The sequence below is a fragment of the Haliotis rufescens genome, unplaced genomic scaffold (assembly GCF_023055435.1).
Source record: "Haliotis rufescens isolate VD_foot unplaced genomic scaffold, xgHalRufe1.0.p SCAF_4, whole genome shotgun sequence".
In the NCBI taxonomy this organism is placed as follows: Eukaryota; Metazoa; Mollusca; class Gastropoda; order Lepetellida; family Haliotidae; genus Haliotis; species Haliotis rufescens.
The window spans coordinates 33,318,911-33,337,547 of NW_025964112.1; the positions used below are offsets into that span (position 1 = coordinate 33,318,911).

The following is an 18,637-nucleotide window of genomic DNA, read 5'->3' on the forward strand; positions in this document are numbered from 1 at the left end:
TGCTCTAGATCATCACATGAACAAGGGAAATGAAGAGGATGTTGACGATTGAAAACCTTTGAGCTTCGATAATAGATGACTACATTTCTTTGTCTATGAATAATCTCCTTTATTTATGTGATGACTTGAGGGTACAGTGCTTTATCCATGGACCAGTAATGTGTACATTGATTCTATACAACTGCCTGCTTTAGCATGTTAAGAATAACAGCAAACAGTGGTTGTGTTCTGATTACTTGCTAAAATCAAGTCCTGCACAGAATACATGCTTGTCGGAAAAGAAATACAACAGGATTGGTTGGTAACTGGTTAAAGTTGTTACAGTGTGTGACTTGCGTGTTGTCATTCATTGACAAGACAAGTTGTTACTCATACTACATGTTCTAACCCAGGTTTCTTTGATCTAGAGGTGATTATTTACAGGTCACCGAGATATAGCGTGAATACTGGGTTGTACAAATAATTCATCACACCCTGACAGTTAAGAGTATGGTTGGTCCTGTAGATAGGAATGACTGAAATGACATAACGGTACATCAGGCCCAATGTATATTTCTACCTGTGTTAGGCTGTGTGTGCCCTTGGTACACATACCTCAATTTGTGCATGATATGGTTGTATGTTACCGTGGTTTCCACAGAATGGGTTGTAGATGAATGGATAAACCACAGGACACATGGTGCATGCTTGTAGTTTTAGTAGTTAAATTTGACATATTTGTGAGTGTTGGGTGTTATGATCTTTTTGTGAATCCATTAACTGCATGGCTTAATTAATATCATGTTTCTTGATGTTTTGCTGAGAAGACCTGTCTGATGCTGGTATTGGCGTATCTGGTTGTATCATGATCATCCTCAGGCAGGTTGACCTTGAGTGCTGTCTAACAATGTCTCACTGTCTCTGGGCAGACGCTCTAGCCACTAGACCACAGTTCGGGGCTCTTTGTATGATTAGATCAATCATTAACTACTGCTTTCATGTACATAAAAAAACATACGACCCCTATATCTGTAGCTTTTTACATTGGCATTATGACAAGAACACATTGACAACAATGCAGCATTCTAGCAGCAGTACTTGTTTGGTAAACGGAACCACAGGTGCATCACAATACCTAGTGGCACAATCTGTGAAGTAGGGTCATGTATTGAGATGAGAAACTTGCCAGTTTAGTCGTGAAAATGACTTGAATTTGAATCTGCTTTGATTCCTTCAATTTGGTAACTGTCGTTCATGTTGACCCTGCTGTTAACATGGTTAATATGTTAAAATATTTAGAGAACGATTATGTTTTTTTCTGAAAAAATGTGTCTTATATTTATGAAAAGAGAAAGTCCCAATAAATCTGTAGAAAAGCACACCTGGGTCTTAGTTTTAATAAGGGCACAGGTGGCCCAGTCGTCTAAGGTGCCACTATTCGCTGTGCAGAGTTGCGTCCCTTGGGCACGCCAGAAACCTATGATTGTGAGTTCGAATCCCAGTTCGCCTCTATTATGTTTCTAGGTTTGTCAGCACCATACTCGTGCTCGTGGGTTTCACCGAAGTGGTAAACGTCCTGCATCACTTCAGGCTTTCCTCCAACATTAAGCTGACATTCCGTGATTTAACTGGAATACTGTTAAAAGCGGCGTTAAAACCCAGCTCACTCACTCACTCACTCACTCAGTTTTAATTGTGAAAATTGTGATCATTGCATTGACTTGGCTCGGTGGGTCCAAGTTGATATGTACTATGATTAGTACAAAAAGATACACACATATATGAACAGTGACAAGGAGGACATGTATTTTGGTTTCAACATAACGAAAATGATTTTTATGTTTCTGTTTTGTAAACATTTTTTGACAGGTGCGTGTGTTCTCAAGCCATTGTTAGTTTGATCCAAATATGCCTTTTACCTTTAATTTGTAAAGCAGTCGAAAATTGTCATGACAGGACTGTGAAACGTGTTGACAGTTTGTTCAATATATGTGTTTAGGCTTGGACAGGGAAGGATGTTGGTTTGTGTGTTGCCATTGATACTGTTTATACTCCACCTGTTGTGAATGCAGCAGTTGGAGATGGTGTAGATTACAGATGCAAGTTATCAGTTTGATCCATATTACCATTATCATGATTATTAATATACCTTCTGATAACAGTTAATGCTCCTTATCTTCACATCATAGTATTAATCATGGAAGTTGAGGTGTCCTTGTTGTAACTCTAATATTATGGGTTAGAAATTAAGATTCCTACATTGAAGCAGCAGACAGACCCCAGGACCTCCCCTAATTTACAACACTGTGTCACATTAGACAGTAATGGGCCTAATCAGCAGTTGTAAATGATCCTGATCATGCTAATTGTGTTGTTTTGTTTCAGATAACGCTGCATCCATTCACTTCGACACACGCACCAAAGCTGTGATGGCTGAGGTCAATTCGGAGGACAAGGTCAATGTGAAAGAAAAGGTGGGCAAGCAAACTATATCCAGGTGTACTCAAGGGTTGATGAGCGTTTATGCTTCACTAAAATCATGAAACTGAAATGTTGGTATTTTGAGAAGTTATTGCCTGCTAAGGTCCCCCAAAAGTTACTTCATAACTTGGTTTCAGGTGACCCCACTTGCCCATTGGTTCACTTTCAACTCTAATGTTTTTTATGAGAGCTGGAAACAGCCATCAAGAAACCCATGGTTGCCTGAAACACAAGTATTTGTATCCATGGTCTTGGGTGACCATGGTGATTCTCTGAATAGCCTGAAAGAAAGCCGATGCACACTAGCTTCTTGAGATCAGAAACACACCAAGAAGCTGATGTCATATGGACATGCTGACACACAGCCAACATCATTCAAATCAGATCCTTCACTCAGATATGTAGTCTGTCTCACAGTCACTGAACCATATTAGTGTCCCTTCTGCCGCCCAGTCCTTTCTGTGATGGAAAAGCCCTAAATGAAGCATGTCTAGATTTTTCTCAGGTTCTGAAGCTCCCATCTCACTGGGGCTCCTTTTCTTATGTTTTCTTTGACTTAGCGTTAGTCTATCAGATATGATACATGTACCTCTCTGCTTCAAGATGTGAGGACACCTGCATAGGAGGTCATGTCAGTTGAATTTTGAGTGAACTTTGACTGATTTGGCTAATTTGTTTACCACCTTGTTTCAGAAATTCAGTTTGTACCATGTGTAAATATGAAAACCTATGCAGAACACTAATGTACCCTTTGATGGTACTCTTTTTTGGGTGTAGATGCCCTGGAGCTCAGAATTATGTATGAAATAACCACAATAAAATAATGGTGATGCTGCTTTCTGCTTTTGGAAGTTTGTTCAATTTTGAGATATAGAAAACAGATATGCAGGTTTGAGTGCTTTACTCACTCGTATCAAGAATTTAGAAAACTCCACTGTGATTGTCTGATGAGAAAGTTCACCTGACACAACCTGCTATGGAGGTGTCGTCAGATCATCACGCAGAGAGGTAGCGTGTCGAAGTAACAGATCTGATTTCAATGAGATTGACACACAGCAGATGCAAAAATTATTCATGTATCATATTTGTCAGCATGATCATGATGTAAACCTCATAAAGTGAATGGTTTCAGAATTCTTTCTGATAAGCTAAGTATGTTCCTGACAAATATAACAATTTGCATGAACTTGATGAGTGCATGCATGTTTAATGCAGGAACCTTATTTGTTGATTGATTCGTACAACACAGAATACTATTGATAAAGTGTGTGTTGACCACGTTGACAGAATACTATTGATAAAGTGTGTATTGACAGAATACTGTTGATAAAGTGTGTATTGGCAGAATACTACATGTACTATTGATAAAGTGTGTATTGACAGAATACTGTTGATAAACTGTGTGTTGACAGAATACTTTTGATAAAGTGTGTATTGGCAGAATACTATTGATAAAGTGTATATTGACAGAATACTGTTGATAAAGTGTGTGTTGACAGAATACTGTTGATAAAGTGTGTGTTGACAGAATACTGTTGATAAAGTGTGTATGGGCAGAATACTATTGATAAAGTGTGTATTGACTGAATACTTTTGATAAAGTGTGTGTTGACAGAATACTGTTGATAAAGTGTGTGTTGACAGAATACTGTTGATAAAGTGTGTATTGGCAGAATACTGTTGATAAAGTGTGTATTGGCAGAATACTACATGTACTATTGATACAGTGTGTATTGACAGAATACTGTTGATAAAATGTGTGTTGACAGAATCTTATTGATAAAGTGTTAATTGACAGAATATTGTTGATAAAGTGTGTGTTGACAGAATACTGTTGATAAAGTGTGTATTGGTAGAATACTATTGATAAAGTGTATATTAGCAGAATACTGTTGATAAAGTGTGTATTGGCAGAATACTACATGTACTATTGATACAGTGTGTATTGACAGAATACTGTTGATAAAATGTGTGTTGACAGAATACTATTGATAAAGTGTTAATTGACAGAATATTGTTGATAAAGTGTGTGTTGACAGAATACTGTTGATAAAGTGTGTGTTGGCAGAATAATATTGATAAAGTGTGTATTGGCAGAATACTGTTGATAAAGTGTGTGTTGACAGAATACTATTGATAAAGTGTGTGTTGACAGAATACTATTGATAAAGTGTGTATTCGCAGAATACTATTGATAAAGTGTGTATTAGCAGAATACTATTGATAAAGTGTGTATTGACATATTTATGGAATGTGACTATTTTGTCTAACACAGAAGGGGGCACGGGTGGCCCAGTCGTCTAAGGAGCCGTGATTCGCTGTGCAGAGTTGCGTCCCTTGGGCACGCCAGAAACCTATGATTGTTGGTTCGAATCCCGGTTCGCCCCGATTATGTTTCTAGGTTTGTCAGCACCATACCCATGCTTGTGGGTTTCACCGAAGTGGTAAACATCTGAGACCTGCATCACTTCGGGCTTTCCTCCCACATTAAGCTGTCATGCTGTGATATAACTGGAATACTGTTAAAAGCGGCGTTAAACACAACTCACTCACTCACTCACTCTAACACAGAATGCTATTGATAAAGTGTGTATTGACATATTTGTGGCATGTGACTATTTTGTCTAACACAGAATACTATTGATGAACAGAGCCCAAGATAACTTTTTGAGCAATTGAGTTTTACTCAACGTTTTCTATTTTAGTTGGTTTATTACATTTTTCATTGGGTAACTAATACTTTTATACTCATCTATTTATCAAGCTTTTGGGTTTTTTCCCAAAATGAGTAAACATTTTGAGATTTAACAAAGAATGAATGAATTTTTTAGTATTAGTATATAATGTTTCTGAATATAGGCTTGACTCGGAAAGTAAATCTGCTCGAAATTGTGTTTCAGAAATTAGCTCCATTGTAAGCATGCTTAAAGAGCGTCATTGGGTATTTACGTGTGCTGTTTTTATGCATTTGAGTTTTTCATTAAATACATGTGTTTCTGTACGCAAGTTCATTGAAAGTAATTGTGTTTTGATATTTTTTGGGTGGTATTTTACGCAAATACGCAGCTTATCTGTAGCTCTGTGATAAAGTTTGTGTTGACATATGTGTGGCATGTTGCTATTTTTAGAACAGGTGAATGCAGAAAACAATACTGTGCTTCTTTCAGGTTACGTCAGTGCGAGAAGTGGTCCCAGGGAAGAGCACCAATGAGATAGTTCTAGTTCTTCAGTACTATGATTACAATGTAGAAAGGGCAATACAGGCATACTTAGAAGGTGAGTGACAGATTATATTGTGTCGATACTACACTGACCTGATGATAAAATATGAAGGAGAGACTGTTTTTCCATTGATAAAAAATTGATTCAAACCTGTGTAACAGGCTGTATGTTGCCCAGTATTTAAGCCTAATAGACAATTCAGGATGTGTTACACATGAACTAGTATGGTGTTACTTTTACGAAGATGAACTTCCTTGGATAGACCTGTCCTACAGCCATGATACCACCTGGAAAATATGCTTTTTATATATACTTCCTGTGTCCCTGTTTAGAATAGGCCCCCACTCTGTTGCTTGTCATAAGGGGCAACTTAACTGGATTGGGTGGTCAGGATGGGACTTAGCTGATTGTGTTTCATTTACCCATGATGGCATGCTTATTCTTTCAGTCATGGGCCCAGATATATCTTGAATATTGCTAATTGCAATATGACAAACAACAGACAAACAACAAATCTTGTTAACTTGGTCCCTCAATATTTTAACACTTCTTCATGTTGAGGGTTATCCTTCACATTGACAGACATACAGGTGGTTTATTTTGTCAGAAAAGCGTGGTATTCTATGTTGAATCAAAATGCTTTGTTTATTTCAGATGGTGCTAAAGAGGCCTTGACTGAATGGCATTTTACAGGTAACAAGGTATGTATTGACAGGTTAGGCTGACCAGCAAACTAGATATTTTAATTGTGTATTTTGAAAATGTTGAAAAGTGGAATTTGTTTATTTCCTCATTCACATCTTTATCATGAAACAACTGCCTTGTATCTGTGTATATCTGTCACTGATTGTTAGAGGTCTGCAGAAAATGCAGGCCTTTTAGGCAAATGATCCCGACATCCTACATTTTAGGGAATCAGGAAACAATGTGAAAATATTCTCCTGCACTTGCTTGATCATTATATTGCATTAAACATCTTCATAGTATTCCTCCAAGAAGAATATAGGGAATACATCCCCAGCACCTAATATGATGTTTGTGTCATTACAGTACACAGACAGTGCATATCAATGCTCATGCTATCATTGATGGCACTGCATTACTCGCCCATGGCGTAATATAACTTTCCGGGCTGCTGTACATACAGTAGAATGAAATAAGAACACAGTGGTATTGGTGTTAAGCAGACTTGTGGGATTTAAAAGTTTAAACCGGGGTAGACAGTGGTATGGATTAGATTACCTGATATATTAACTGCAAGAGAGCTTTAGTATTACAGACTAAATGTGCACAGGATGTAGAAAAATATTTGTGAAATATTCCAGGTCCCAAATAAGAAGAAGAAAAGTAAGAAGACAAAAGCATCTGGAGGTAACCAGAGTCCTCCTACTGAAGACAAGAAGACTGATGTAGCCAACCATACCAAAGAGCCACTTACAAATGGGGATGTACATGAAGGTGAGGTATACAGGGCCCCAGCAGCCCACCCGGGACCAGCATGAAGATTGGGGGGGCTCACAATGTGTGACCTGGCTGATTGAGCGGCATCGTCGTTTCACATTGGACTAGTCTGAATGAGGATGTGCCATCCTCGCAGGGACCGATCTCATTAAAATCAGATCTTAGTTCTCGCTACCGCTAAACAAAGATCTGAGGACACCCTGTTACGGGTCACGTCAGACTGACCAATGGAATGACTGACAAGAAGTCGACATTAGCCAATCAGAAAACAGCTTTCTCGTGCTTTACGGCACTAATTTCTAATTGACGAGTACGCTTCGAAACATATTTTGACAAATTCTCGATTAAAAAATTGAAAGCTGAACAAAAGAACATTCTGGGATGGCAAATCATGCAAATAGAAGGTCTTGATTGTATGGATTCAGTCATAAAGCCCGTAACTATCATTCGGAATACCCTGTGTTAAAGTTTTGGAGGCTGCATATTTAGGAATCACATTCCGACTGTCACTTTCATGATCTGGTAAGTGACGCTTTGATTGGTCGGATGAAAGGTCGTTCTGACGTGACCCCTAATGGGAAGTCCTCAGATCTTTGTTTAGCGGTAGCGAGTACAAAGATCTGATTTTAATGAGATTGCGCAGGGACCTGGTTTCAATAGATCACAAGCCCTCCCTTGCTTGTTGGGTTGTCAGACACAGTGACAGCCCTCTCTTGCTTGTTGGGTGGTCCGACACAGTGACTTGGTTGATTGAGTTGTGTTATTCCGGAAGTGGGATGCGGATTGTATTATCAACCTCTGGTTTGCTTGGTCCAGACTTGATCATTTTCAGGCTGCCTTGATATAGCTCATGTATTGCCGACTGGCGTTATACAGAATCCACTCACACCTACTTTGGTATGTATCATACTCACAATATGCAAATTGCCATTAGGTTATGATGGGAACAATGGTGAGATTGAGTATTTTGACTGAGGATGTACGTTTGAAAATGTTATGGATATAAACAACAGTTCTTTGACTGATGAAAATTGGTTTTGAAATTGATGAATGTCTGGACTGTATGTGACTTGATGTTCATTTTGACATTCATCAGGATGTTTCATAACTGCAGAGGCATTTAAGACTGTGTTCCAACATGTCCAAGGAGGGTTATGTTCATCAGTGATGGATTCATGTTTAAAGTATACCTGACAAGCTCAAGGAGAGGGCTATTAAAACAACACTCAGTTTTGATACTGTTTATTGTGATGTAATTAAATTTGTTGTGTGTTACTTGTAATTCCTGCAATCTTATTGGCTGAATGGGTCATTAACCTTTTTCATTTATTTTGCTATGAATGTTATAACATCAGCTATGCTCACTAAAATGACAACTTTCATGTGTTGATTGGCTTCTGCCTTTGGAGGTGTGTTCATGAACAGTCACCTGATTCAAGTCATGCCACAAAGGGTATTCCTACGCCAGGAACATTTATTGATCTTGTCATATGTATCTGTTTTGATTCCTATGATGTTTTGGTCATGAAACTATTGTGGAGAACAGATGTTGTATTTGTGAAATATAATTATGAGGATTGACTATGTAGATTTTTCAGTTAATTAGGGTATTAATAAAAAAAAAGATGTGCAAATTTTTGTAAGAATCTGCTATGCGAATTCATGCAGTTTGAACATAGTTTTTCGATTCATACCTCAGTGAAGAAAATGAGGTACACCGTCAATCCTTAGTGCGTTTGAAAGAACATAGATGCAGTTTCCAGACTTGGTTACCATTTTGAGTATTTGTGGTTTGTGATGCTAGACTTAAACAATGACCAGATGTAAGAAGCTGCTTGTCTGACCTGCTGCTGCTAATGTTTACAGATGAGGAGCTTCTGCAGGCACGGGCCAGGCTGCTGGATGGAGCCACCCCTGTCCCTGCACAGCCCACCCCCGGGGCAACAGCCGCTCCGACTTCTGCTCCCTCCACTACCCCCGCTCCCTCCACTCCACCTCCTCCTACATCATCTACTGATAAGGCCAAGGCATCGACACATCACAACAAACACTATAACAAGCATTCGGACAAACACTCTGACAAACACTCAGGTATCTGCTTGTCCTGTGGTCACTTTGAGAATGAGAATGTGAATGAGGATTTTCTTGAGATAGCTTGTACAATGCTTCTTTTGAGTCCTGAACTTGCACTTTAGCATAATTTTCAGTAGATCTGAGAGTTTATGTATGGACTTTTAAAAACCAGCCTTAATGTTTATAGATAGAGAGAAATAATTCTACCGACTATGTACTAGTAGGTTTTGCTGCAGTTATTACATGACTGCAAGGGGTTCTGGTATAAATATGTTATTCAACTCTGTGTAACCAACACTACTTAACATGTTTAAGTTTGGAGAAGTATCAGGGTTACACATTATCTATATTAATTGTGGTAAAATTTCTGTAAGATTTACTAAAGAAGATTGAGATTGCCCATGGCAGCCTGACAATATATGAAGGGCATGTTGCAGATCCCCATGGCTATCAAAACACCCATCATCAGCGACAACGAACCTCCAGTGAACGAAGCGTGTCTAGTGTTGGCAGCCAGGGTGTAAAGAAACCATTTGCAGGTAGGGCCATAGTGCTTCAGACCGAATGTCAGGATGCTGACTCAGTAGTTTTTTCCTGTAACCATGGTAACATCTTTTGTTAAGTCGCCTTGTGTTTTGTCTGAGGATTCTGTTCAACATATCATCTGTTTTTATCGATGTCTGTTGACATTTTATCCTGTTGCCTTACACATGTTTTAAGGGAGATAACCGTCCATTTGCAGTATCCTTCTTTACTGTTTCAGTTTGCTTACTGTTTCCAGAGTTTCTTGAGATATTACACTTAAATATTGCATCAACTTGATTCACCATTATGATATTACAGGTTTGGAAAAGTCTACAAAAGATCTCCAGCGCCAGACGATATCCCTGGAGAGGTTACGTATGGGCCTGGACTCTGAGATAGAGAAGGCTTACAAGAGAGTGAAAGCAGTGTTTGATGAGGCCAGGAACAGGTAGGTCACTTTGTACAATAGTTCTCATGGATGCTCCCACTTGATAAAGGGGCACCTGCTTGTTGTGGGGGCAATCACAGGATCCCAGTTGAAATGTAATGAACTGTTATCATCAGGTTGAAATATCACAAAAGTAAGTTGCTGCTGTATGTACACCACTCAACGTTAGCTAAGTACCACACCTTTGACTAAAGGTTACTGTTTTGGTCCTTATCAAATGTTGAGTGGTATATATTACAGTAAACTACGGTTATAAGGAACTCAAAGGGACCACTAGTTTTAGTTCGCAATAACCATAGTTCGTTATAAGCATATTTACAGCATATATACAACAAATGGCTGAGACTAAAAAATAAGTTTGTTATATCAGTCAGTTCGTTATAAGCATGTTCGTTATAAACGTAGTTTACTGTATATGACAAATGAGAAACAGATTATTATTGTTTGAAACCCTTAAAAAGAGTTTCACTAATATGTTAGCTTATTTTGAGGTCTTAGTACTGGGTTTACACCAAACAAAACTGCCTTTAAAACAAAAATTATTATTATTGTCAAATCGATAATTAATTGTCCATTGACATTTGTGATGGTGTATTAACATGATTAACAATCTCTGAAGATCATCAGAAAACAGTAAGATAACCCTTTTTCACTGATGTAATTGTCTCACCTCAGCTTAAATGACCGGGAAGTTCAGTTGATACGAGAAGTTGACGCCTTGAAAGACCAAGCCAGTGAGTAGACCTGTCAGTCTGAATCTGACAAGCTTCAGTGTTGGTTGTTAACAGTTGTCTATGTGTAGTTATCATGGTTATCGTCTAGTACTTTCAACATGATGGATTGATGATAGACTTGATCTTCAGTAACCCATGCTTGTCGTAAGAGGCGACTAATGGGATCGGGTGGTCAGGCTCTGTGACTTGTTTGATGCATGTCATTGTATCCCAATTGCGTAGAACGTAGACCATCGTCATACAGTTGAAATATTGCTGAGTGGCATTAAATACACACAAACAAACGACATGACAGGAAACCTGCGCGATGTCATTCCTAATTCATTATTAGCTAATTTATGTTGATCTTCTATTTTATATCTACATCTTTTCAACACACACGATGCATAAAATCAATTTGTTAAACATATTTATTAGATTGCCAAAAACATGTACCATAGTGGAAAGTTCTTAATGACTGACACAGCAAGGATTTCAGGTTGGCATAGATTCCCAGGAAACTATGATTGTCGTAAGGTAAGGACTTAATGGAATGGGTGGTCAGACTCAGTGACTAAGTTGATAGCTTGATATTGTACCCGAACTAAGTGAATCATTGTTGACAATACCAATCACTAGATTGTCTAGCCCAGAGTTCATTTACAGGCTGTCGAGCATGCCCAGGCCTGAATAGATTTCCAGTGTTCATTGGAACTAGTTATGTCGAAGTTGTCTGATCAGACATTATCATGGAAAGCGTTTAGTACATAACAGGTTGTGTGTGTCTAGCTATGTAAGCTTAAATATGTGGTACTGTGTAGACAAGCACATTTACAGTATTTGACGTAATAAGCGCCCACGGCGCTCTTAAAATTAGAAATAGGGGGCTCTTATTAGAATATAATTTTAGTGAGAAAAAAAACAGTTGAAAGATCATTAATTTTGTAGTTTATGCTGACAGCCTGAAATGATACAAAAGAAAAGTCTGTGCATATTATACACAACAGATATATTTTTTCCAGAATTTAATTGCCCGTAATTAAGGGTGCATATAACACACGAGTGCGTATTACACATGAATGAATAAGTCTTGTGTACATTGATCAATCGGAAGGGGTGCCAATTGGGATTGTTCATCAGCCAATATATTAGCAAATATCGCCATGAGCGCTTATTACTCATTATGTTGACTATGGTAAACAAAACAGATTGTATGTGTATAGTTGGGTGAGCTGATGTTTATATGTTCTGTGTAGATGTCGTGTTCCGCATGCGTCAAGTCAAGGCTGCAGAACTGAAGGTTCGTGTGGAGAGGGCAGAGCGACTCAACAATTCTGAACTAGCAGAACTTAGGGCAGATATTAAAGTGAGTATTAAATTGAATTAAGAATGACCATGCATGAAATTAATCGAGAAAGTCCTAGGATCCTTGCTATGACCCTAATGTTGACAGTTTATATAGGGGTCATGACTCTTGGGATCGTATGTGGATCATCTTTACCTTGAAACAATTCCTAGCAATATTTTGATGTCCATCAAAACAAGTCTGAACATGTTTGAGATCTAAGTGAAACAGCTGTTAGATGTAGGGCTATTAATATTAAATGACCTAAAATCCAATGGCACAGTATTTTGCCAAAGGGTTATGTATCAACTTTGGGAAGATTTTCTTTGTTTTACATCTGTCTACATGATCTAACCTAATTATAATCAAACATGGTGTCAATCTCAATTATCAATATTTCAACAGAGACAATGGCAGCACATCGATAGTTTGATCCATTGTTACACCCCCCAGCAGGAAAGGTGAATCACACCAAGACCCCCCTGAATTTGTAACACTGTATAATCCTGTGCTGTGACTCCATTGCTGTGATACACTGAGAACTACATACTGCGAACAAGGGGTGAATGGTTCTGAATAAAGGGCCAGTGAATGTCTGTCTATACCATGTACACTGAGACTTGATATGCTAATGTTCATGGTTGATGAGTTGTAACCAAACTGATATCATTGTTTTCCCTTCAGTTGTTTGTAAGTGACAGGAAGATTGACGAGGATCTCGGCCGGACTACAAGATTTGTGTATGACTCGGACCACTTTTTACAGGTGAGCACTGGAGAAAACAACATGCAATTGATTAGAATGCTTATAAAAAAATTTCTCCACTTCGTTTTGTTCTTTTGATGAGTTTCTTTATGGTATCACTGATACTTTTGTAATGATGGTTGTGGTATTAGCAAAACCCTAAATGGGCCCCATCCTTAAATGGGCCACAACCAAAGGCAGGATAGGGGAGATAACTCTCACAAGCATGTTGCTAGCTGCAAGCGCATGGTATCAGGCACACTCTTGTACACAGCTACACTTACAGTGATTAAACACTGTTAACGAAGGAAGACGTCTTTGTCATATTGCCACAATTAAAGATTGACTGTGTATTTTTTTCGGTTCAATGAGGTATGAATTGAAAAACTGTTGTGCAAACTGTATGAATCCGCCTCAATGAACCGAAAAAAATACACAGTCAATGCTTATAATTAATTTCGACAATGAAAACATGTTTTATCCACTGTAGTTTAATCAAAAACAGTTGTACCGGTATATATCAAAGCAGACAAAAATGATGAGATTGATAAACATTCCAGTTGTAGGAAAACATACTGTTGTGTGACATGAATCAGGTGATTGTTTAATGTATGCACATAACTTGACACGCCTACAAAGTCAGTAGCCAATCAAAGGAGAGTATGATAAAAACAAAGTTCATAGGACCTGTCAATCAAGACGAGGCGAGAAGAACTGCAACAGTCAGACTGTAACGAACCGGAACAAATATGTCTGGGAGAAGGTGGCTGTTTCAAATGGCATGGTCAGTTACCGTCAGATTCAAACATTAGTTCCCTGAGAACGAGAAGACACATTTTGAAAAATGCTAGTTAGATATGAAACCCGAAGACGTGCAAGTTGTGGAACTGTGGCGAGCGGGGAAAAACAGGCGAGAGAGCCTGCATGTTTGCTGTTTCATTCCTTCTCGACCTTCGCTCTCAAAGAGTTGTTTGGACAATGAATATGCATCAATTTCGATTAATTTCTTGTGCATGACGATACACGTGAGCAGAATTGGAATTCCCTTGATTGTAATTCTGTAGTAATAAAAGTGGTCTGCCACAGTTGGCGTGGCTTAATGTTTTACATTCATTGGGAAATGAATGCAATAACACGTGACCAATTCAGCTAATCAGAATGCAGGAATTACGATGAACACAACACAAATTTAATTATTGGTAGTTGAAATTTGATTTAAATGATTTTGTGTTTTTCTTTCAGGAAATAAGGACATTTGGATCAGGTAAGATTCTGTAGCATGTAAATAACACAACAGTTGTCAAAATGTCTGAACATTGCAAATGACAATAAGCTGTGTGTTACTATTTGGATGATATTGATAACTAGTGACTTCCCATCTCTCACTGAATTCAAGGCAGCTTAGCTCCTTATTTTGACAAGTTTGTTGGTTAAGAAGCATCTGTACTTGACCATGACATAGTAAGTTGTTGCAATATCATTTGGGGTACATGTGGTTTTATGCGTCCAGCATTAGATTCAAAACCTCCTGCTCGTGGTATAACACCTAACTAGGGATGCATAAAATCATATGTACCCCAAGTGATACAATGAATTTATCTTACCGAGATGTTATAATTTGCCAAGATTTCAAACAAATTCAAAAGTGATAAAAAAAAACTGTTGTTAACTTGTGCTATGTCATGTGATGTTCATTGACTCGGAGGAAAAAACCATGCAACCTTTTTCTTCAAAGCAGAGTATAAGGGATTTATACACAGAAATTTATTTCCCTTGCAGGCCGAATACATTATATTTTAGTAAGATTACATGAACCAATCAGATGTCATTCTGACATGGAGGTATGATACTCTCACTAAGGATGCCTAAGCATCCAGCCTGTTCACCTAGAGATACATTCACCCTAAACTGGTTACCACAGACATGAAGCTGACCAGGAAACTGTTTTATTCACCAGCTTCAATTATGAGAACTCTGATGTCCTAGTTTCCATCCATCTTAACTTTTCTGGATGATAAATATGAGAATACATCTTGATTTGTGATGCTGGAACTGTTGTACAGATGCAGAGTCAAAGGTGTTGACTTGTTTCCCCATCAATATTTTCAGTTGTACCTGTGAAGTGCTCCTACAACACTCGCCGTCCGTCCGTCTCCTCTGTAGCTAGTAGTGTCGGACAGGATGAGTCCTTGTCTCCAGGCCTTAGATCTACATCTCAACCTATGCATACTGGTAATGTCTTATAGATTTCTGAATATAGGGCACCTTTCGGGGGTGGTGTTGTTTCTGTTCTAAGCCTGCCATCGATCAACCAGTGTCTATAATGATAAATACCCTTCACCCATTCTCCATCATATCTTCGTTGTAAGTCCTGTTTAAATATCACTGTGCTAAGTACAGTCATCCAATCGAATGACACTGTTTGGTGATGTCACAAGTACTTGACTCCCCTTCTTGTGTACTGTGTAATATAAGTTAACATGATGATAGCACACCTTTTTGTGTTTATCATGTATAATAGGAATTAACATATTCTATATCCTGATCATGCTGATCTGGATGCAGTCAGGATGGATGTAAGTTACTCAGAACCTAGTCATTACTATTGGACATTAACATGATAATTATTTTTTTTCGGATAGGCTTTGAAAAATGGTTTCCTATAAATGCTTGGTGATAATGAGGATTGGTGTATTTCCAGACCTAGAAAGTGCCTCAAATTCAAGAGACAACAATTTGTCTGCGGCAGAAATGGCTCAACTTCAACAACGATTGAAAGACTCACTGCAATTACAGGTGAGATTATATCTACATTAATCAGTCTCCTCACCTTGAAGGGACACAGGGGAAGCAGTGCTCTGCAGGGACTAACAAGAATAGAAGCACAGTTGGAAGTTCTGATTAAAATATAGTAGAGTCAAATTGACACCTTTTCATTGGAAACCACACCTCTCTGTATGAAGCACTAAGAATCGAATGCAGTCACATCCATTGTAATTTATTGATGAGTTTCTCCTGCTTCAGTCAAATTCACCAACGTCTGTGTTAAAACTTTATAGATTTACAGTCTATATTAAATGTTCTTTGATCATAGTTTGTATTACCATCATCACCATGATAATCCACAGATATGGCGGAGACTATTTTGTGAAGGGTCACACTATATGGGTAGCAGGCAGTAAGCCAGATGAGGTCACTCATAACTGTTGAGACAAAATATACATCAATTCTATGCTACAATAGTGCAATTTTTTGGCGTGTAAGAAACAGATTACAGACTCGTAGCTGTCATAAACCATTATCTTACAACTTGATTCAAAACATATTTAACTCACTTTTGCTCTTTTTGAAAGTAGTCGTAAGGTATATGGTATCTGAGTAGTAATCTGACAGACACTTGTGAAGTCATCTGTTTATGTAATTTAGACATGCATGTAGAGTGGGTTTGGAGTGGTAGTGCAACTATTACTGTATTATAGTCTTGTTTCTGATTCAGTAAATAAAGGCATAAACTTCATTATTTTAATCAGAACTGCAGATTTTTGTGATGTAAAACTTACTGAAATTCTATAACTCTTGGAGCCTGTCATCTGGAGGTCTGTCAGCGTTTTCCTGGCCACGTGACATGACCACTGGTCAGCTCCCAAGTCTGACACCCACTGCTAACCACCTCTTCCAGTCAGTCAGATTCATTCTTGACATCCAAGAAGTCAGAGCTCTTTAAATTTCAGTGAATGTAGCATGATACAGAGAAACTAGCTCCAACAAGCAGATTGCAAGCTTTGATTATGTTCATTTTCTGAGCATAAATCGATTTCTTATGACTCATTTGTATAAATAGGCACATTTATCGGGGAGTGAGTTAGTGTGTCGAAATGTAACATTGCATTAGCATTATCTCGACCATAAAGCAATGTGAACATGCTACTCACCTTATGTATGACCTTTAGAACAGAAATGATAAGAAAACTTTTTCATTTTTCTTTTTTAATTTGAAATGTCTTGATTGTTCAGAGCTATTTTGATCTTTGTCTAGCTATCATACAGATAGGGATTTCAGATTGAATCAGATTTGACTGGAACAATTTTGAACACTTGTGTGGTCCCTCAGAGATTCTGCAGGTGAAACCTGGAAGCCTTGTTTGATAGAAGTGTTGTGAGTCTGGCAAAATACTATGTATGACTGTCTCTGTTGCTCATATAGATATTGGCACGATTCATCTGGTGTTTTATTTTTCACTATGCAGAAACCTAATAAGAAGAAGGTTTGTATGTCTGCTTGTTCCTATTCCTGATGAATCATTAACCTGTGTGAAAATTAGTCCTCCCAAGGCAGCTGGCTGTGATGCATTGCTTCTTTTATATTTTAGTTTCTATTGATTCTTTTATTTTATTTTACATTAAGTGCCAATGAGTTTTTTCCCAGCTTTGAGCTCATCCCCTTGAATATGAAATCTTTGATTATGTCATGGGCTTGGCTTGACTATGCTTATTTTCTTCATCTTGTGCATTAGATGCCTTTTATTATATCCCCTTAGGTGAAGGTTGAGTGTAATAATCCCACTCCTTTACAGTATTTCTGTAAGGTTTTATGTTTTTTTTGTCTGTAGTAGTGTTTTGTATTTGGATAACGATGTAATCAGTTGTTTTGACCCCCTGGGGATTCAGATGTAGAATAAATACTCAGTAACCTCTGCTTGCTGTATGAGGCGATTTAATGGATGGTCAGGCTCAGTGACTTAGGCGATAGTGTGTTATTGTTCCCCAGTGGCATGGATCGTTGCTTATGATATTAAGCACTGGTTTATCTGGTCCAGACTTGATCTACCGGCCATCGTCATGCAGCTGGAATATTGCTGAGTACTGCACTAAACACACTGTTGTCCTGACAGTTACGTTGCTCAGCCATCAGAAAGACAACAGTAGCATTGAGAAGTGTTTGTGGGTGATGTCTGATCCTTGATTACACTAATATCTGCATGACAATCAAGATGCCTCTGATCCATCTCTCCACTTGAAATCTGCCTGCCAGGAAATTAATTTTGGTTTGGCAATTAAATCAGTAATTAAGTCTAATTTGGAAAGACATACAGTGTTTGATCCACGAATAGACATGAAGTCATGAACACCTTAGTACTGAGCTTGGTCAGTAAGTTGGCAAGCTGAGATGATAAGATATGTAAATGAGTAAAACACTCTTTCAAATGATACCAAAGAGACAAGTTGAAACTGTTGGAAGAAGCAGTGTTTTTCCGAGATTAACTGTATGATATGTTAATGAATCCGTTCATTTTTGTAGGGTTTGTCAGTGAAGTCTCCGCCTCCAAGAAACAGACCAGCATCAGGGACTGCTCAAAGAGAAGATGGTGATCAAGGAGGTACGTGGGTGGATAGCAGTTTATTGTAGGATCCGTCACAATCTCTGTGTCCACAGTGGATTGTCTAAAATGGAAACAAAATGTTATCTATGGGGCTTTTGGTTTGGGGTTCATCTGTGGTTTGAGCACTAAGATTGCTTTGTGGTTTCCAAAGCCCTAGATGATAATTTTGATGTGGCCAGACTTTACATTGCAAAATGCAGAGGAAAGACGACAGTGTATGAAATAATTTAAGAATATTATTATGCAGCTTGATTTGTTTTCAAGT

The 18,637-nt window shown here is 38.2% G+C and overlaps 1 protein-coding gene across 5 annotated transcripts in view; it reads left to right on the forward strand.

The window, feature by feature from the left end:
* The window catches only part of LOC124152163 (spermatogenesis-associated serine-rich protein 2-like), a 50,217-nt gene that overhangs the window by 29,265 nt on the left and 2,315 nt on the right, over positions 1-18,637 (forward strand). For 4 of the 5 annotated variants that reach the window (XM_046524971.2, XM_046524970.2, XM_046524968.2 and 1 more), the window contains 15 exons: positions 2,365-2,453; positions 5,628-5,736; positions 6,337-6,383; positions 7,008-7,140; positions 9,010-9,234; positions 9,654-9,755; positions 10,060-10,189; positions 10,865-10,923; positions 12,159-12,268; positions 12,932-13,012; positions 14,234-14,255; positions 15,101-15,223; positions 15,693-15,787; positions 17,239-17,256; positions 18,291-18,369. In XM_046524971.2, coding sequence (XP_046380927.2) covers positions 2,409-2,453; positions 5,628-5,736; positions 6,337-6,383; positions 7,008-7,140; positions 9,010-9,234; positions 9,654-9,755; positions 10,060-10,189; positions 10,865-10,923; positions 12,159-12,268; positions 12,932-13,012; positions 14,234-14,255; positions 15,101-15,223; positions 15,693-15,787; positions 17,239-17,256; positions 18,291-18,369 — 1,378 coding nt within the window. In that variant the 5' untranslated portion in view covers positions 2,365-2,408. The remainder of the gene's footprint in view (positions 1-2,364; positions 2,454-5,627; positions 5,737-6,336; positions 6,384-7,007; positions 7,141-9,009; positions 9,235-9,653; positions 9,756-10,059; positions 10,190-10,864; positions 10,924-12,158; positions 12,269-12,931; positions 13,013-14,233; positions 14,256-15,100; positions 15,224-15,692; positions 15,788-17,238; positions 17,257-18,290; positions 18,370-18,637) is intronic. The other variant, XM_046524969.2, reaches the window with a different exon arrangement.